This window comes from Pelodiscus sinensis, chromosome 16, assembly GCF_049634645.1.
Source record: "Pelodiscus sinensis isolate JC-2024 chromosome 16, ASM4963464v1, whole genome shotgun sequence".
NCBI lineage: Eukaryota > Metazoa > Chordata > Testudines > Trionychidae > Pelodiscus > Pelodiscus sinensis.
In genome coordinates this window covers 22,010,816-22,031,272 of record NC_134726.1, presented here as the reverse complement: position 1 = coordinate 22,031,272, position 20,457 = coordinate 22,010,816, and the positions used below count along the sequence as shown (strand labels likewise).

At 44.2% G+C, this 20,457-nt stretch overlaps 2 protein-coding genes across 7 annotated transcripts in view; one reads left to right on the top strand and one right to left on the bottom strand.

The window, feature by feature from the left end:
• Positions 1–6,639, bottom strand: part of REXO5 (RNA exonuclease 5) — a 40,588-nt gene extending 33,949 nt beyond the window's left edge. For 2 of the 3 annotated variants that reach the window (XM_075899424.1, XM_006123130.3), the window contains exons 1-3: positions 6,500–6,639; positions 4,004–4,157; positions 1,894–2,015 (exon numbers count right to left, since the gene is read on the bottom strand). In XM_075899424.1, the coding sequence (XP_075755539.1) occupies positions 1,894–2,015; positions 4,004–4,144 (263 nt within the window). In that variant the 5' untranslated portion in view covers positions 4,145–4,157; positions 6,500–6,639. Of the gene's footprint in view, positions 1–1,893; positions 2,016–4,003; positions 4,158–6,499 lie in introns of those variants that run through there. The other variant, XM_075899425.1, reaches the window with a different exon arrangement.
• ERI2 (ERI1 exoribonuclease family member 2) overlaps positions 1–20,457 on the top strand; it is a 38,097-nt gene that overhangs the window by 15,423 nt on the left and 2,217 nt on the right. Inside the window, exons 1-8 of one of the 4 annotated variants that reach the window (XM_075899426.1) lie at positions 6,643–6,810; positions 8,915–8,985; positions 9,072–9,155; positions 10,172–10,299; positions 10,496–10,652; positions 12,025–12,125; positions 16,969–17,050; positions 19,050–19,138. In XM_075899426.1, the coding sequence (XP_075755541.1) occupies positions 6,788–6,810; positions 8,915–8,985; positions 9,072–9,155; positions 10,172–10,299; positions 10,496–10,652; positions 12,025–12,125; positions 16,969–17,050; positions 19,050–19,138 (735 nt within the window). In that variant the 5' untranslated portion in view covers positions 6,643–6,787. Of the gene's footprint in view, positions 1–6,642; positions 6,811–8,914; positions 8,993–9,071; positions 9,156–10,171; positions 10,300–10,495; positions 10,653–12,024; positions 12,126–16,968; positions 17,051–19,049; positions 19,139–20,457 lie in introns of those variants that run through there. The other 3 variants (XM_075899427.1, XM_075899428.1, XM_075899429.1) reach the window with 3 other exon arrangements.

Sequence of the window (20,457 nt, the reverse complement as noted above, 5' to 3'; positions counted from 1 at the left end):
ATTCAACTTAAGAACAAACCTACAGTCCCTATCTTGTACGTAACCCGGGGACTGCCTGTACTTTAAAATTAAGCAAACATCAGACCAGTTCTCTTCCCATGTAAGTCACTTGCAAGCTCCTGTTGACTTCAGCAAGAACAGAATCTAGCCCTTAATCTTACACATTGGTCCATACATGCACATGTTCATGTAAACAACATACAGTACATAGAAAAGACAGCTCTGAGTTTTCTTATAGTCTCAGAAGGGTAGCTGTGTTAGTCTTTAACACGGGGGCTCTTGTGCATTTCAAAGCCGTGGAGCCCGGGGTCAGTGCATGCTGTGCAGAGCTCGGGGTCAGCTGGAAAAGCTGGTTCTGGAGAAATGCCACGCGGAGCCCAGAGTCCCGAGCTGACCTCAGGTTCCACGGCTGCCCCTTTGAAATGTGCAGAGGACGGCATTTCAAAGAGGCACCCACCACACAGCTGATCCCCAGCTCAGCTGTACGGTGCTGCCCCTTTGAAATGCTTCCTTGATGTCTCCAGCTGATCCCAGGCTCTGCAAGGCAGCTCCCCAGAACCCAGGTCAGTTGGGGACTCCCCAGCTAATCCTGGGCTCCCTGCAGCATTTCCCTAGCTGACCCCAGGTTCTGGGGAAATGCCACACGGAACCTGGAGTCCCCAGTTGACCCCTGATTCCACGGCCCGGCGGGCATTTTAAAGGGGCAGAGCTGAACACTGCCTTGGGGTTTCAAAGCGGTGGTATTGCACAGCTGATTCCCGGCTCAGCTGTGCGGCGCTGCTGCTTTGAAGTACCCCTTCCCCTCCCCTTCTTTGCTGCCTTATCTGATAGAGGCAGCAAGGGTGTGGGGGGGAGGGGAAATCGATTAGTCAACAGACTATCCGATAAGCAAATGCTTATTGGATAGTCGACTAGTCTTTAACATACCTAATATAAATATATGTAAAAAAAATCTGTGACTGTAGAGGAGTTAAGTAAATAAGCCAGAGTGGCCTGTTAGCAGCTTTTTCAAATTGGGCCTGCAGCCCACTTTGAGAAACACTGTTCTAAGGTGCCAAAGGCTACTCATTTTTCTTATAGTATTCATTTCCATCACCTGCATCTTATTTACATGCTCATCAAAATGAGTAAACAGAATCAAAACCTAGCTATGACTGCTCTATATAATAAATGGATGATATGGTGACAATTTTGCAAAAATAATCAGAGCATATTTAAAAACAGGGTTTATGTGTAGGGTCCTACCACTTTCACAGTCCATTCTGGCCAATTTCATGATCAGATTATTTTTAAAATGGTAAATTTCATGATTTCAGCTTTTTACATCTGAAATTTCACAGTGTTGAAATTGTACAGGTCCTGACAAAAAAAAAATAGTTGTGGGAGGAAGGCTGCAAGTTTATTGTGGGGGGATTGTGGTATTGTTGATCTTACTTATGTACTGCGACTGGTAGTGGCGCTGCCCTCAGAGCTAAGCAGCTGGAGAGGTGGCTGCTGGTTGGGAGCCCAGCTCTCAAGGCAGAGCCACTGCCAGCAGCAGCACACAAGTAAGGGTAGCATGGTACAGTGTACCACCCAACTCCAAAGTCATCATAGAAGTAAGGGTGCTGATACCATGACCTCCTAAAATAACCTTGTAACCCTCCTGCAATCACTTTTTAGGTCAGGACCCCCAATTTGAAAAATGTTGGTATACAGCCAGGAAATCTGTAAGGTAAGAGCACACAAAAGACTAGTTTTCATGGGATGGCAGGAGATCAGATTTCACAGCCTGTGACATGTTTTTCATGGCTGTGAATTTGGTAGGGCTCTACTTATGTGCCTATAGGTAGTTTAACATATGGACAGTAACCTGGGATGTGAATGTATACAGAATATAAACATATACTATACCTGGGTTGAACTGCATTGTGATGTTTTCCCAAAGCTGCATACTTAAGCAACTCATACACCTGTTCATAGCTGATTTCACAATCCTCACTAAACAACCCAGCTGACAAGTGGGATTTCTTCTCCTACAAAAGTGAGTGCAAGTAAAGAACCATTTACATGCCCTACTAAATAATATAGGGGATCAATGGAAAAATGAAGGGGATTGCAAGGCAAAATTGCATCTTACTATTATTGAGTGATAGTGTTTTAAATGTTCGCAAGCCTATTTCCTTTCAGGTCTCCCTAAATCATTAGACAACATTCTCCTTTCAGATCATATGGTACAGCTTTAACCTCTCTAGTCTGGTACCCTGGGGACGTGACCAGTGCCGAACCACAGAACTTACCAAACCATAGGAAATCAATATTTTCTATCAGCATTACCAACACTTCCACTGCTTCCTGGGTTCTTAGAAGACATTTAGAGGGAAATTAGAGCTAAATAACAGCACCAAACAGAGAGCCAGGACAGGTGGCTGTAAACAAACTTTATGGGACCACAGGAAACTTGACCACACTCATGATAAGTGAACATCTGTCTAACTAAAATCATGCCAGACCACATATGTTGATAAAATGTAAGTACAGTTAAAGATTCTCTCATTTAATTATTAAATACAATTTAACAAAGACCATGTTAATCTGCTAATATAATATTCTTTTAGTTAATTATTACTTTTAATAAAATGCCTGCCCAGGGCTTTAGGTGCTCTAATAAGGAGTCCAGACAATAAAATCTCAGCAACATTATAATAATCATTTCAAACAGCCAGCCACCTACATCATTCTAAGAAACAAACCCTCAACCTCTTCAAAAACCCTATCAAGCAGCTGAGTTATTTCACAGCTGGCACAGATGCAGGAAAATTACAAATCTCCCTGGAAAATGTGGAATTCAAATGTACCACTAGTCCAGCATGTGTTGTGCAGTGTGCTAAGAAAAGGCTGATGTGACTGACTGACAGACTGCGGCTAAGATAAGAGTTTGGGAGACAGGCTGGGCAGAGGCCTTGGCTAGAGATACCTGGGCTACTCCTGGATTTTCTCAAATGGAGCCTGTATATCAGGCCATCGAAAGCAGCTAGGTGAGACAGGAAAAGAATGCACAACATCTTAGGAGAAAAGGGATGTGACTCTTGAATAAAAACCAGGATAGGTTGTTTTTAAAGGGAGAGGAGAACTGGGTGCTTTTTGCTCCTAAAGTCTTAAATCTCCTTATTCCTTCTCACATTGGCCCTTTCAAAGGGCTCATCATGTGAGAAACCCAGAGCATTGAAAGGAATTATACATGCTGGACTAGTAATTGTAAAAAAGGCCTGTGCAGTCATATATTAGGGATGTCAATGTGTAGATAACTACACAATTAGCCCTGTTAATCCTGTTGATTACATGCATCCCCCCCCCCCCCCCACAGCATCTGATCAAGAGCAGCAGTGCAGAGGGTGAGGGAGATAGGTGGGAGCCGATACATGCCGGCAAAGTGGGGGAAAGGGGCAGGCAGGAGCTGGTGTTGGGCAGAGCTGCTTTCCCCCACCCTGCGTTGCTGCCTCTTTCTGAGCTCCCCACAGACAGAGGCTGTTCCGGCATCTCACAGGGCAGGCTGTGTCCCCCGCGAGCCTGGAGCTGCCGCGGACAGAGTCTGTTCCATGGCAGCAGTCCCCTCTGTATCAGGGACTGCAGCACGGGAGCTGCTTTGCATGGGAAGCTGGTTTTTAAACTGGCTCCCCTCGTGGACTGGTTTCCACCTGCCACCCTGTGGAAGTGGGGCTGGGAGTGCACTGGGTGCTGGCCCCACTTCCGGAGACTATCGAATAGTTGGGTAACTGCTAAAATTGTATGCGGTTACATTACTATTCAATGACATGCTAGCTAACATCCCTATCATATATATGCACTATGGAATACTGAAAACGTGATTTTTTTATTCCTTGTGAATAGTGGGGCAAAGCAAAAATACCTCTTCAGAAGGAGGTGATCACAAATTGAAAATCAAGCTCTAATAAAGATACCTCTGATGGATCTCCACCTATATGCACATGTAATACAACAAATTAATAATTACACTGATTACCTTGCGTTTGTGCTGGTTTTGGCAAATGTCTTCTATCTTCTTTTTCCTTTTAACTTTCTGGAATTCTTCCACTTCATTACATTCACAGGACCTTTTATGTCCAATTATGCAGGTTGCCTCAACCATTTCACTTGCAAACATTGCTTAGAACAGACTGTAGATACATTAAAAATATATATAATTGTCATACACTTGGTAATTAGTTTTACATTTAAAAGCAAGTCCAATCATAATTTAATTTGTAATATGATGTGAATTTAAATGAGTCACCCAAGAACTAATGCCAGCTGAAATGTCTTGATTCTGGTACATATATTCTGGTTCACCAAAGAATGTCATGTGATGTTTTAAATGAAAGACAGGGTCACAATAGTCATTAAAATCATTCTATGATGTATGCATAAGTACTAGATAGGGAGCTATGTGTACATATACACTGATAATATGTTCTTCATGGCTGTATCAAAGTATTAGTCACCAGCAGAGGTGAAAAAAAACCAGGTTTGTGTCAGACAAGCAACATTTATTCAGTTTATTCAGTTGTTTCTGTCAAGATGGAAATTAAGCATTGTAAGCTCTAACACAATTGAAAGCTATGTGTATACAAGGTCAAAAGAGAAGCAGCACACAGGAAAAATAAGCCACAGGTGATTATCCTTTGAGTTCAGAAAATGGATTTTGAGGTTTAGAAGTAAAAAGCACCTAGGAATTAAGCAGGCAGGAAGTTCACATACATGAATATGAAATCTCTGAAAAATTGCTTGCTATCTCATTTTTACCATATAATTATAAATCAATTGAAATATAAATATTGTACAGGTTGAACCTCCCAAATCTGGGACTCTCTGGTCCAGCAACATCCATGATCCAGCAAGGCCACAGATGTTGCTGGACCAAAAAGCCCCAGGAGTAGGAGCCAGCCTGAAGAACTTAGGGTCTGTGGAATCCTGGCTGGGCAGTGGAGCCCTAGCATCTGTGGGGCCAGGTGGCATTGGGGAGCTTGGTAGTGGGGCCGGAGGTGGCTGGAGAATCCAGGGAATCCCCCTGCAGTAGGGCTGTGATGGCTGGGCAGTCCTGACTGGTAAACCCCCAGCGGCAGTGAGGCCAGACAGCAGCTTGGGAGCTCCACCTGAGTAATCCTGGCAGTGGGGCCAGGCAACAGCCAGGGAGTCCCGGCCCCAGCAGGGAATCTCTGATAGCAATGGGGCTGGCCTGGCAGCCAAAGCGCCAGTACTGTATGGAGTCTGGGGCCAGATCCTGGGCTCCACACAGGACTGCTGCTTTGAAACATCGCATGCAGCCCAGGGCCAGCGGGGGTGTCCCCAGGCTGCACACAGCATTCCAAAGCAGCAGCGCCATGTGAAGCCAGGGATCAGCTGGGGACTCCCCACCTGATCCAGGGCTCTGTGCAGTGCATTTTGAAATGCTGCAGGGAGCCTGATGCTGAGACCCCCACAGTGTTTCAAAGTGGCAACAGCACATGGAGTCTGAGGTCAGCAAGGGAGTCTCCAGCTGACCTCTGACTCCATGCAGTGCTACTGCTTTGAAACACTGTCGCTTTGAAAGGACTGTCCCCTGCTGGCCCTGTGCTCCCCACAGCACTTTGGCCTTTGAAGTGTAGTAACAGCCTTGGGGCTGTTGCTACACTTCAAAGGCGGAGGCGCCCTATCATCTGATCGAATAGTAGATGAAAATTTCATTGACTATTTTATTAGTCAATTAATCGAAATTTAAGAGGCACTCTGGGGACAGATGATGGGTCTGCCAGAGATGGTCCGGGGAACGTAGGTAGGGCCACGAGGGGCCGTTTGGGGAGGCTCAGCCTCTGCTGGTCTGTGTGAGATGGGCGTCCATGGACCAGCCTGCTTCAGTTTCTGGGATTCCCTTTAGAGCTTTGTTCTTCCACTGCACTTAGAGGCTCCATCTTTTATATCAGCCAGTGCATCCGAAAAACAAGCAGGTTTTCCTCTTCGAAGCTTTGGCAGCAAAGCGCCCTGGTCTTTGTGGGAAGGGGGGTTTTCTGTACAGCCTCTTCCTGGTTGCTGGAAGACTCCCACTTGCAACCTCACAGCTTGTTTTGTCACGTTCCCTTCTCCTCGAATAGTTACAGCTGCTTCCCCACCGGCGGCCCAAAGCAAGCGGGGTCATTTCAGGGGGCGCGCTGCTGCCCACAGGGTTACAAAGAGCGGCAGTGAAACTGGGTCCGCGTTCCTCAGAGCGGCAAAGCGCTGCGCGGCAGCAGAGGCACTGGGGCCGTCTGGCTGCAGGCTCAGGAACGCAGAGCGGGGCTACGCCCTGGCAACCACGCTTAGAAACGTGGCTTTTTCCAGGGGGTGCCCGGCTGGGGGTGCCCCCACTATGCCCCCCAATGTGCCCCACACGGGGAGGGGGTTCCCCGAATCCCCAGATGCCCCCTACGAGGAGGGGGGGGCTTCCCTTTGATGCCCCCCTGCCCGCGGGGAGGAAGGAGCCTTTAGTGCTTCTCTAGGGTCTCACCCAGGTTAGCCGGCGCCGCCTGCGCTCTCATCGAGAAACACGTTTCCTCGGCTATCGACTTGTTCCTCCTGGGGCCCCGGGGCAGAGCAGCCCGCCTTCCGCGGGGCAGGCAACGGCGCCGCCCTTTCGGAGCCAGGCCGGAGCAGCCGATCGCCGATCGCACCGATGGGGGCGGAACCGGCTTCTCTTGGGAGGCGGAGGGAGGTTTGAAATGGCCGGAAGTGCCCGGGCTGCGCCGCGCCCCGCAGCGGCCGGGCGGCTCCTTCCCGCGAGGTGCCCAGAGTGGAGATGGCGACCAAGCAGCTGGCCCGGTGCGGACCGTGCAGGCTGCGCAGGGGGGGGATGGAGCCCGCGTTGGGGGAGGTGCTGCGGGCGGGGGGTGCGCAGGAGCGAGCGCGGGAGGGGGGAGCCTGGGGTGCGGAAGGGGGGGTGCGTGGGAGCCTGGGGTGCTCAGAGCCATTGTCCCGACCTGCGGCCCCAGTATGTGCTGGAAGCCGCTTTGAGCCGGGGTGCAGCGGCGCCTTTCCTTCCACAGGCTGCACGCGGGGTGCAAAAGCTCCTCCCACGGTCCCCCAAGTACGCGTGATCTTGCCAGGCTGGGGCTGATTCCCCCATTTGCTTGGGGGAGTCATGGGGGTGAATTCACACCCTTTTTGGTCCACCTTTACAAAAAAGCTACACACACACACACACACACACACACACACACAGAGAAATGCTTAAGTATGTACCAGCTCCATCACCTCTGTGGGTAGGGGAACACGGGGTGGGGAGCCATTGTGGGCAGGCCACATGTCCTGATTTTATACTGAGAGGAACGAGTCCTGTTGAAGGCTGCCCATGAAAGCTGATGCCCAAATACATGTATTAGTGCCACAGGACTCCTTGTTTTTGCTGACAAGGAGTCATGGCTATTCTTGAAACCTGATTTTTATAGGGGACCGTCCCGATATTCTTCCATTAACACCTGTTCCACCCTCACCCTCTTCATCCTAATTTGCTGTCTGCTCACCCTAAGTGAGGGCAAGGAGAGGGGACCACTGTATTGAGTTTGATTTTTAAACATTTCTGTTTGAGAAGTTCATTGTGATTTAGGGATGTTGATGGTTAACTAGTTAATTTGTAAGTACAGGCAGTCCCCGGGTTACGTACAAGATAGGGACTGTAGGTTCTTAAGTTGAATTTGTATGTAAGTCGGAACTGGTACATATTGTAGGGGTAACTCTAGCCAAACATTTCTCCAGAGCTCAGTTTTATTCTCCCACACCTCACTTCCCTCAGTCCTTTATTCTCAAGCTGAGGTGTCTGCTGAGAAAAGCCGCTCCGTGTCTCCCTGGTCTGCTGGGGGGGGCGGGCGCTAGCTTCGCATCTCCCTGGTCTGCTGTGGGGAAGCAGCTAGTGCAGGGTTGCCTCACCCCGTTCGTAAGTAGGGATCCGATGTAAGTCGGATCCATGTAACCCTGGGACTGCCTGTATATGCTTTACTGGCATGCTTACCAGCTAACTGGAGTCTCCTCCCCTGCCATGGTGGCCCAGCCAGCAGGACCGTGGCATGCCGGCGGAGCTGGAGCTGCCCCTCGCCATTCACAGCTAGTTGGTTGACCAGTTAAACAAATCATTTAACCAGTTAACTGTTGTGCATGGTTTTTACATCTCTGCTATGATTGGTGCCGTGGTTTGTTCTGTAGGCTAATTAAAATGTGACTGAAAATGGTATATTCACCTCTGTGACTTAATTGTTTTGTGTCCCCCAAAATCTTAACAAAACATATGTTAAAAAAAATATAATCAAGGCAACATGTTATACTCTTGGTAGCTGAGCTAAACCATTAATACCTAGGGTTGCCACCCCTCCAGGATTGGCCTGGATCTCCTGGACTCGGGATGCCTCTCCCAGTGACTATTAAAAATAATTCTGGAAATATTAATAGGATATTTTAAACAAACAACATTGTCATGTTGGAAAAAATAATTTCCTGTAATACCTTCAGTCAGAATTGGCAACACTACTGATCCCCAAATCAGCTTGACACATGCAAGGGGCCAGGGGTTTGAATATGGGGAAATATTGTAACAATATACAATCAAAATAAGAATGTATTTCTGTTGTAAAGACTATCCATAAAGATTCTAAGGATGCTGCCAATTTAGAAATTAATTGATGCTGATGTCACAGTCAGTTTTTGTGGGTTTGGTTTGCAGATGTACTCAGAAGCTTACGTAAATGGTTGCATGTTTTTGTTCTATTAAATTCGAAGGAGATCACTCTTTTAAAAAAAGCTGTTGGTACTCCAATGTGATCAGCAATTCCAGGCCCTCCAGCTAATGGATAGTTCACCAGTTAAAACAGTTCATCTTATATGTGATTGGGTCCGAGTGTAATAGTTAATTTAGTCATGACTCTTTGTTTTTAAGGCAACTTGGATTAATTAGAAAAAGTTCCATTACTTCCTCAAATGGCAAGAATCAGACTAAAGTCAGATCAAGTGAGTGGTATGTTTCCATCTTAATGTATATATTTTAATTTTATTAATACTGATACAGATTCACAAGATGTTTTTATATGTTGCAGGGCAGTTGTTTGACTATTTAATAATTATTGACTTTGAGTCTACATGCTGGAAAGATGGTAAACGCCATTGTACCCAGGAAATAAGTAAGTGGATACATACGAATGTTAGATAGCAGTTGCGTCTTAAAAAAGGGTTGTCTTATTCAGTAAGAAAGTAAAATAGGAATAACTTAAGTGGAGAATTTTTCTCTTAAAAAGGAAAATAGGAAAGAAGTGTCATTATTCACTTTATTAAATGTCAGAAACTGTATATCCAAACTATCAGCCTTTTGCAACGTGAAATATAGATTATTAAATTTCAAGCTATTTCTTGTAACGCTAATATGTATAACCATTTGCATTAAAATTAGATAGTGCCATCAGTTACAATGAGATTAGTTTGCAAATTAAATAATTTAATCTTAATTTCTACAAATAAATTTTCTTTGATAAAATAGCTTAATTTAACATGCTGCTAGAATACATTTTGTCTGCTCTGATATAACGTTCATATTCTGATATATTTAAATAAGTATCATTCAGAATTATCTGAATAATCTGGACAAGGTGCTACGTTTTGCCGTATGTATGGTATCTGTAAAAACAACTATTCCTGTAGCACATTAGGCTGTGTCTACACAGCAGCATTATTTCAGAATAACTGACGTTATTCCAAAATAACATAGTGCATGTCTATACTGCAAGTCATTATTTCAAAATAATGTCGACCTGGAGGTTTTCTTACTCCGACTCAGGGTAGCCCTCATTTCACAAGGAGTAAGGGAATTTGAAGGAAGAGTTTTCTTCCTTGAACTTTCTACTGTGTAGACAGTGCCAAAAGCCGAGTTAAGCTATTTCGACTTCAGCTACGTAATTGACATAGCTGAAGTTACATAGTTTAATTTGATTGTAGTCTTGCTGTGTAGATGTGCTGTTTGAGACTAACAAAAATACATAGAATCATGAGCTTTTTGTGGATGAGCTGGATATGTGTGTGTGGGTGGGTGTAGTACGGGTCAGTTGTAGTACCTATGTATCTCTTTTTGCTGAACAGTGTGTAATTTAAATCCTAGTGTAAAGCAACTTGAATTATTTATACAAATAACCTTTTTTTAATCTAGTTGAATTTCCATCAGTTTTGTTAAACACTTCAACTGGAGAGATTGAATCTGAATTCCATATGTTCGTCCAACCTCAGGAACATCCAATTCTCTCTGAATTTTGTACTGAACTAACTGGAATAAAGCAGGTACAGTTTTTATTCTATCTATTGCAGGAGACTTATAATTTAGTTAATTTTTAGGATCTTAATTTTGGAAACAGCCCTATTTATAGCTATGTAGGAAGATAATTTTTCTGATAGTGTAAAAGTGCATATGTTGCTTACACATTAGATGGGCATACTAACAGATATTTACATGTACCTTTTCTTCTATTTTATCAAGAATCAAGTTGATGAAGGAGTTCCTCTAAATATTTGCTTATCACAGTTTTCTAAGTGGATTCAAAAGATACAAAAGGAGAAGAAAATTATTTTCAAATCAGATGTTTCAAGCCATTCTATTTCTGAAGCAAAACCAAGTACCTTTGTTACTTGGTCAGGTAAGGAACAGTTTTGTTTTGTTTTCTGGAATGTAGTATTCATAAAAATGAATACCTGATGGTTCAGGTTAGACTCTGGCACAGCATAGGCATGTATAAATGCAAATGTTTCTACCAAGCTCTGCAGTGTGTCATTGTCTTGCCATCAAGCCTCACTCCTTGCTGTGTCTGTACAAGGTCTCTGGGAGCATATATTTCCGATCTGAACCACACTGTGTGTTTATGATAACAATACATATTGTTGGGACTACACCAAACATACAAAATCCATTTCGTTTGTGATTATTTACCCTGAGTTGCTCCTTGTGCCTTTAAGACAGCTGTCTAGGACAGGGTGGGCAATAATTTTTATGGGGGGCAGGGGGAGCATTTAATGAATTTTGGTACACAGGAGCCAGAGGGTGGGGCTGGCGAATAACTCCCCCCCCAGAGTAATCTGAGGTCAGAGGCTTTGAATTAAAAACACAGCAAACAGCTCACTGCTACCACATTGCCTAGCACCTGCCTGAGGTTGCTGCAGCTATTTAAAGGACTCCCTGTTGCAGTATTACCACAGCAGGGGCCAGAGCCATGAGCCCTGCTGCCAGGCAACTTGGTAGTGGCAGGGCTATGAATCATGAGCCCTTTAAATTGTTGCTATTTAAAGGGCTTGCAGCTCCTGGTCTCGCTGCTACCATGTTGCATGGGAGCCACCTGGGTAGTTACAGCTATTTAAAGGGCTCATGGCTCTGGTCTATGCCACGGTAGCGCCATGCGCTATTTAAATAGGATCCTGCTGAATGAGCCACTGTATGGAAATTTGGTGGCATGGGCAGCAGGATATAAATAGAAAGTGGTCAGATGCAGTCTGCGGGCTGGATCAAAGTGTTAGGCAGGCTGGATCTGGCTCCCAGTCTGCTTCTTGCCCAGTCCTGGTCTAGGAGGTCCTTCAAAACGTGTACAACATAATTCTTTAATCAGATCATTGTCAAGCAACGTATATCACTAATTTTCTCTGATGCCAAGTTGCAGCACTCTTAGTACTTCTGGACTAAAAACAAGACTCCAGAATTAATTTGCGTTTCTTGGATGGGAGTTCAGAACAATACTAATAGGCCAGTGTTCTGTTCTATTTACTTATGATTTAAGCCAGTTTTGAATCCAGGCCTTGAGAGATGTATTTAGAGTCTTCAATTACTTGGCCATTAAGTTTGCCATATAAGAAAAACTAGAAAAATTCTGCCTTTGGTGATTATTTTATAAACAATTGTGATTACTTAATATATCAGCAAGATAAATTATTTTTATCAAATTCTAGTCTATTCAGATTTGATCAATACACATACTTAGTAATCATGAAAATTTAAAAAAAATTGTTTTTTCTCTTATGCAGACTGGGATCTTGGGGTTTGCTTGCAGTATGAATGCAGAAGGAAGCAACTGCGAAAACCCGACATTTTAAACTCCTGGATTGATCTCAGGGCAACATACAAGGTGGGCAAATCAATAGATTATATGGGTACAAATGTTTCATCTCCTCAAATGAGTAAAAGTAGATAGTATATATGTAAGCTAACAACAGGGTTACCTGATTGTTTCTTCTACACATGTGCACACATTTTACTGATCAATATAAAAGAATGATGTTTGCTTCAGAACTATATACATTTTAATTTTAGAAGGCTTGATTTTAAATACAAAACATGGTAAGAATCTGGAGTACATGTTATACTGTTCATAGGCCAATGAGAAATTTTCTGGCTGTTTTGACCATGTCCCTTATTTTTCCTGCTTTTGTCGCTTCCCAGTCTGTCATGCTTGCATTACGGTTTTCCTTCCTTGGCTAAAACACAATAAGCTTCCTCTGCTTGAATAGCACTTCTGAATCTGATACAAAAATTGAGGTTTTCCAGTTAGTGCATTCTAAACAGCATGACTAATATACAATTGAATGATGATAAAGTAATTTGGACTAGTCTAAAATTATTTGAATAGAAAGTCACTTTTTATTTACCACAGCAATATGTATCTTCTGTGTTTCTCAGCAATCTAGAAATATTAGATACAGGCAGTCCCCGGTTACGTACAAGATAGGGACTGTAGGTTTGTTCTTAAGTTGAATTTGTATGTAAGTCGGAACTGGTACATATTGTAGGGGAAACTCTAGCCAAACATTTCTCCAGAGCTCAGTTTTATTCTCCCACACCTCACTTCCCTCAGTCCTTTATTCTCAAGCTGAGGTGTCTGCTGAGAAAAGCCACTCCACGTCTCCCTGGTCTGCTGGGGGGAGGGGGCGCTAGCTTCACGTCTCCCTGGTCTGCTGGGGGGAAGCAGCTAGTGCGGGGTTGTCTCACCCCGTTTGTAAGTAGGGATCCGATGTAAGTCGGATCCATGTAACCCGGGGACTGCCTGTATTTCTTGGAATAATTTCTCTGTATTCTATTTAAAAGGAATTTACACCACATACAACAATTTCAATTGGTGGTCCTCAGAGTGTGGTCTGTGGACCACTAGTTGTCCGCAACTGTCTTGGAGGTGGGTTGTGGGCTCAGGACTCTCTCCCCCTCCTGCAATAGGAAGCCCGTGTTCTCGCTCTAGCCCTGCTTCTCCCCTGTGAGGTTGGAGTGCTAGCACTGGTTTCCCGTTGTACTGGCAGGATGGCAAGCTTCCTGGGCTGGATCCAGCTTATGGGGAAGGGAAGTGGCTCTGTGTGCTGCCACCCCCCCCCCCCCCTTCACTTTAAGGGGAACTTTAATGCAGGAAACTGCTTGCCTGGAGACTTTCTTTGCTACTCCCCATTGGCTGGAATCACGGCCAAGCACCCCCATCTCCCTCCTGGCACGATCCCACACACCCATCGCCCTCATGCACTCCTGTTCCCACAGAGATCCCATACCACCACTCTACTCCTGTACCCTCTCTCTCTCCTAAACTACCTACCCTCAGCCCACTCCTGAACCCACTCAACTCCAGCCCACTACTGCACCCAACCTCCCAGCCAGACCCCCACCCTCAGCGTGTTCCTGCACCCAACCTCTTGGCCAGACTCCACACCCCAAACTCTCTGCACCCATTTTGTCATCATGGGTGGTTGACTGGTGGTTCATGGAAAGGTCTATGTTGAATGGGGTAGACCATAGGACAAAAAATTTGAGGACCACTGATTTCAATGAACAGACTGACGCAATTTATAATTGTATTCCCAATACGCTATTTAGTTATTTCTGTCTTCGATGCAGATTGTACATATTTAACTGAAGTATTTGACAGGGTACAGTAGCATGAGTTGGCACAATGCTGAGACCAGAGTTCTGGATTCTTGGCAATTCTGATTTGCTCTATGCTTTCTTAACTTATCTGTAAAATGAGGATACTTTCCTCACAAGGGCTTTGTATAATTCATAGAATCATAGAACTGGAAGGGACCTCGAGAGGACATCAAGTCCAGTCCCCTGCCCTCATGGCAGGACCAAGTACTGTCTAGATCATCCCTGATAGATGTCTATCCAACCTACTCTTAAATATCTCCAGTGATGGAGATTCCACAACCTGCCTAGGCAATTTATTCCAGTGTTTAACCACCCTGACTGTTAAGACGTTTTTCCTAATGTCCAAACTAAACCTCCCTTGCTGTAATTTAAGCCCATTGCTTCTTGTCCTATCATCAGAAGCCAAGGAGAAGAGTTCTCTTCCCCCCCACACTCCTCGTGACACCCTTTTAGATACCTGAAAACTGCGATCATGTCCTCTCTCAGTCTTCTCTTTTCCAGACTAAACAAGCCCAGTTCCTTCGGCCTTGCCTCATAGCTCATGTATTCTAGACCAGTGTTTCTCAACCCTTCTCAGTTTGGTATCATCTGCAAACTTAATAAGTGTACTCTTTATGCCATCATCTAAATCGTTGATGAAGATATTGAACAGAACCAGTCCCAAATCAGACCCCTGCAGCACCTGACTTGGTATGCCCTTCCAGCATGACTGTGAACAGTTAATAACTATTCTCTGAGAACAGTTATCCAGCCAGTTATGCACCCACCTTATAATAGCCCCATCTAAATTGTATATGCCTAGTTTATTGATAAGAAGGTCATGAGAGACCATATCAAATGCCTTACTAAAGTGTAGGTATTCCTTATCCACAAGACTTGTTATCCTATCATAGAAAGCTATCAAATTGGTTTGACATGATTTGTTCTTTACATATCCATACTGGCTGTTACCTATCATCTTATTTTCTTCCAGATGAATTCCTTAATTACCTGCTCCATTATTTTTCCTGGCACAGAAGTTAAACTGGTCTGTAGTTTTCTGAGTTGTTCTTATTTTCCTTTTTATAGATGGGGACTATATTTGCCTTTTTCCACTCTTCTGGAATCTCACCTATCTTCCATGACTTTTCAAAGATGACAGCTAAAGGCTCAGATACCTCCTCTATTAGCTCCTTGAGTATTCTAGGATGCACTTCATCAGGCCTTGGTGACTTGAAGACATCTAAGCTTTCTAAGTGATTTTTAACTTCTTTTTTTTAAACTTCTTCTAAACCTATCACATTCCCACTGGTATTCACTATGGGTATGTCTACACTTGCACCCTCTTTTGAGAGAGGGGTACAAGTGAAGACATTTGAAATTGCAAATGAAGCCGGGTTTTAAATATCCTGTGCTTCATTTGCATAATCGCATTATGGTGCTATTTCAAAATAGCGCTATTTCAAAATACAAAACACGGTGTAGATGCGGTTATTTCGGGAGAACACCCTTCTTCCGAAATAATCTTTATTCGTCATAAAATGAGGTTTAACAGTTATTTCTGAAGAAGGATGTTCTCCTGAAATAACCGCATCTAGACCACATTTGTTATTTCGAAATAGCGCCATAACGTAATTATGCAAATGAAGCGCGGGATATTTAAATCCCGGCTTCATTTGCAATTTTGAATGTCTTCATTTGCATTCCTCTCTCAAAAGAGGATGCAAGTGTAGACATACCCTATGTTAGTCATCTCTTCGTCATCAAACTTCTTAGTGAAGACCAAAACAAATAAGTCATTAAGCACCTCTGTGATTTTCAGGTTTCCTGTTATTGTTTCTCTCTCCTCACTGAACAGTGGGCCTAGCCTATCCTTGGTCTTCTTGCTTTTAATATATTTATAGAATGTCTTCTTGTTACTCTTTATGTCTCTAGCTAGATTGAGCTCGTTTTGTGCCTTTGCCTTTCTAATCATGCCCTTGCATACCTATGTTGTTTGCTTATATTCATCCTTTGGAAGTCAACCTGGTTTCTACTTTTTATATGACTCATTTTTTATTTTTAGATCATGAAAGATCTCCTGGTTAAGCGACAGCGGTCTTTTGCCATTCTTTCTATATTTCCTATGTAGCGGAATTGCTTTTGTGCCCTTAATAATGTTCCTTTGAAAAACAGCCAACTCTCTTAAGTTGTTTTTCCTCTTAAGTTTTACTTCCCATGGGACCTTACCTACCCAGCTCTCAGAGTTTACTAAAATCTGCCTCCCTGAAATCTATTCTCTCTGTTTTGCTGTTCTCCCTTCTACCATTCCCTAGAATCATGAACTCTATGATTTCATGATCACTTTCACCCCAAGCTGTCTTCCACTTCAAATTTTCAACCAGTTCCTCCCTATTTGTTCACTTCAAATCTGGAACAGCTTCCCCCCAATAATTATCTTAACCTTATGAAATAAAAAAATGTTTTCAATGCAGTCCAAGTACTTATTGGATAATCTGTGCCCTGCTGTGTTAGTTTCCCAACTTCTGTCTGGATAGTAGAAGTCCCTCATCGCCACCAAATGCTGCGCTTTGGATGTTTTTGTGAGTTGTTTTAAAAAAGGCTCATCCATCTCTTCTGCCTGCGTAGGTGGTCTTTAGTAGACCCATAGCATGACATCACTGTTGTGTTTTACCCCTTTTAACATAACCCTGAGACTCTCAACAAGTGTGTCCCTACATCAATCTCCACCTCAGTTCAAGTGTACACATTTTTAATATATAAGGCAACACCTCCTCTTCCCGCCTGTCCTTTCTGAGTAAACTGTATTCTTCTATACTAATATAACAATCATGTGTATTATCCCACCAGGTCTCTGTAATACCAACCATGTCATAGTTGTGTTCATGTATTAGCACTTCAAGTTCTTCCTGCCTGTTACCCATACTTCTTGCATTTGCATACAGGCATCTAAGATACTGATTTGATTTTTGCCTCAATTCTGCTTTGTCTTTCCTTTATCTCTGTTATTATAGGCCAATCTCTCTCCTATTTCCAACCCATCTCCCAGGTCCCCATATTTTTCACTAAAAAAAATTGTTTTTTTAAAGCTCTTCTACAGTAGAAAGCCAAAAGGGCTACATGGTGCTCTACAGGATTTGGGGATAGAATTTGAAGGACGGGAACATTCTGGTGAGTACAACATGACAGTTCTTTTTTTTTTTTTTTTTTTCAGAAAAACTTTTTCATTAAGGTACATAAAACACCAATACTGGGTCAGACCAAAGGTCCATCTAGCCCAGGATACTGTCTTCCTGACAGTGGCCAATTCCAGATGCCCCAGAGGGAGTGAGCAGACAGGTGTAATCATTATGTGATCCCTCTCCATTTCCAGCCTCTGACACCAGTCCTACCCATCCTGGCTAACAGCCATTGATGGTCTTAATCTTCATGAATTTATCTAGTTCTTTTTTGAACCCTGCTAAAGTCCTGGTCTTCACAACATCCTTTGTCAAGGAGTTCCACAGGCTGACTGTGCTGTGTGAAGAAAAACCTCCTTTTAGTCGTTTTAAACATGCTACCTATTAATTTCATTTGGTGACCCCCTAGTTCTTATGTTATGGGAATAAGTTATGGGAATAAGAATAAGTTTTCCTTATTCACTTTTTCCACGCCAGTCATGGTTTTATAAACTTCTTAGTCTACTCTTTTCTAAATTGAAAAGTCCCAGTCTTTTTAATCTCTTTTCATATGGGACCCATTCCAAACCCCTAATAATTTTTGTTGCCCTTTCCTGAACCTTTTTAATGCCAATATATCTTTTTTGAGCTAAGGCAACCACATCTGTATGCAATATTCAAGATGTGGGCGTACCACAGATTTATATAGAGGCAATAAGATATTCTCTGTTTTATCTATAATCCTTTTTTAATGATTCCTAACATTCTGTTTGCTTTTTTGACTGCTGCTGCATATTGAGTGGATGTTTTCAGAGAACGATCCACAGTGACTCCAAGATCTCTCTATTGTGTAGTTATAGCTGAATTAGTCCCCATCATGTTGTATGTATAGTTGGGATTATTTTTTCCAATGTGCATTACTTTACATTTATCAACATTACATTTCATTTGCCGTTTTGTTGCTCAGTCACTAAGTTTTGTGAGATTTTTGAAGCGCTTCAGTCTGCTTTGGTCTTAACTATCTTAAGCAGTTTAGTATCATCTACAAATGTTGCCACCTCGCTGTTTACCCCTTTCTCCAGATCATTTATAAATAGATGGATTAGGATTGGTCTCAGTACGGACCCTTGGGGGAAACTACTAGTTACTTCTCTCCATTTTGAAAACTTATCATTTATTCCTACCCTTTGTTTCCCGTCTTTTAATCAGTTATCAGTCCATGAGAGGATCTTCCCTCTTATCCCGTGACAACTTACTTTACTTAAGAGCTGTTGGTAAGGGACGTTGTCAAAGGCATTCTGGAAATCTTAAGTACACTATATCCCCTGCATCCCACTTGTCCACATTTATTGACCCCCCACTCAAAGAACTATAGTAGATTAGTAAGGCATGATTTCCCTTTACATAAACCAAGTTGACTTTTCCCCAGCAAATTATGTTCATCTATGTGTCTGACAATTATATTCTTTACTATAGTTTCAATTAATTTGCCCGGTACTGATGTTAGACTTACGGGTCTGTAATTACCAGGATCACCTCTACAGCCCTTTTAAAATATTGGCAGAGGTATTGGATGATTCAGGACACAGTGATTTTTCATTTCTAAGATCTGATTCTGCAGGGTCTCAGGCACAGAACTGTCACTGAAGTACATCACAGTGCTCTGCGGAGAAGACTTACAAGACTGGTTACTATACAAGAGGTCAAACTTTTAATTCACATACAAAAACCATTAGCATCGTTTGGTCATTATAAATGGCTCAGTAGAGAGATTCCCAAAGATTAGAATAATCATGGGAGTTTCCACTCACACAGGGTGTAACTTTTATGGTGTGGTGTGGAAGAGCTTGAACTGCCACAGCTCATCGTGTACCTGTATTGTCAATAGTTTTCATTGTTGTATGTACCTCTTTTAACAGACCTTGGGAAGTTAAGAGAATTTAGTGTAAATCATTAGGTCACTTTATAACTACTATTCTCAATAATACATTAAAATAAAATGTCTTCTGAAGGGTTGGATGATTCTCGGAATACTGCCCGTCTGGCTTGGAGGATGATCTGTGATGGATGTGTAATGAAAATTACTAAATCTTTGGATAAGGTTAGTGCAGGGGTTGGCAGCCTATGGCAGGCTTGCTATCAGTGGCACGTGAGCCGATTTTGAGTGGCACACGCAACGGGAGCTCGGTCCCTCTGCCCTTCCCAGCAGTGGCTTGAGCCTTGCAGTCACCACACAGCTGCAGGCTGGAGAACCAGTTCTGGCTTCCTGCTGGAAGGGCAAGTGCAGGCCGATGGGCCAGGGGAGACATAGGCATGTAGGGGACGGGGCAGCCTGGCAAGTGGAGAGAGCAGCATGACCTCGCACTATGCTCTGCATCCCTGGGGCTGCCCCTGCCCACTCTGGGCATGCAGCTCCTAGGAGCTAAGGGGTTAACACCCTCCCCTTGCTACAGGCTCATCTTCCTGCTTTGGGAGGGGGCAGGGCTGGAGCTGCTCTGTAGATCTGGGGCTGGCCAGCTGGTCACAAGCTGCTGCTGCCTCCGTGAGATGCCAGGGCCTGGGCTGTGCTGCACTGCTCCCGCGGGTTGTGGGGGAAGGGAGGGCAGGGAGTCCTTTTCCCAACACATTGCTGTGTCTGCCCGCCCCAGAGCAGCAGCCTGCAGGTGAGATGTGAGCCCTGGCAGGGAACTGATTCTGGTCCTTCCTCCCCAGCTCTTCCTTGCCTCAGTGCTGCTGCCCTGCCAGTGTGCATACTGGGGGCACAGGGATGTGGGAGTACGCGGGGGAGTTGAAGGAGGATGCGGGGACAGGATGGGAGGGGGCAGGGGTTGCAGTGAGGGGGATGTGGCGATTCAGGACATCGGACTGGGGAGGGAATCATGGGGCTGAGGGGAACGAGGCTGGAGCAGAGAAGATGGGAGGGGGGATACAATTTTACTTTGCAGAAGCTGCACATTCTTTACCTCCCCCTTCTTGCCTCCCTCCCCATTTTGCTATTTGGCTGCATTCTCATCCTCTCACCTTTTCTGTGTTACTCCCCCACCCCCTCCTGCCCCCAACTCCCTCCTCCTGCTGCCAAACTCCCTTCCAGACCCTGCTCGCCTCACTCCTTCCTGCACCCCACCTCCTGCCCAGATACTGCATACCTATCCTACTCGCTGGCAGCCCTGTCCCGCACATTCAACCCCTCATTTTTGTCCCCACTCCAGAGCCTAAGGAGGTCCACAAAATCCACTAACTCCAGAACCCCAGAAAAGTAAATTTGGCCTGTGGGAAGCCCTGAACCTCAGTACTCCCTGTCTCTCACCCCGTGGGGCTGGAGTGCCAGAAGAGTAAGGTATCTCATTTGGGGCCCACAGCAGTGAGAGTTGTGGGTTTTAGGAGGAGTTTTTAGTGCTTCTCACTTCTGTGGTCCCCAGC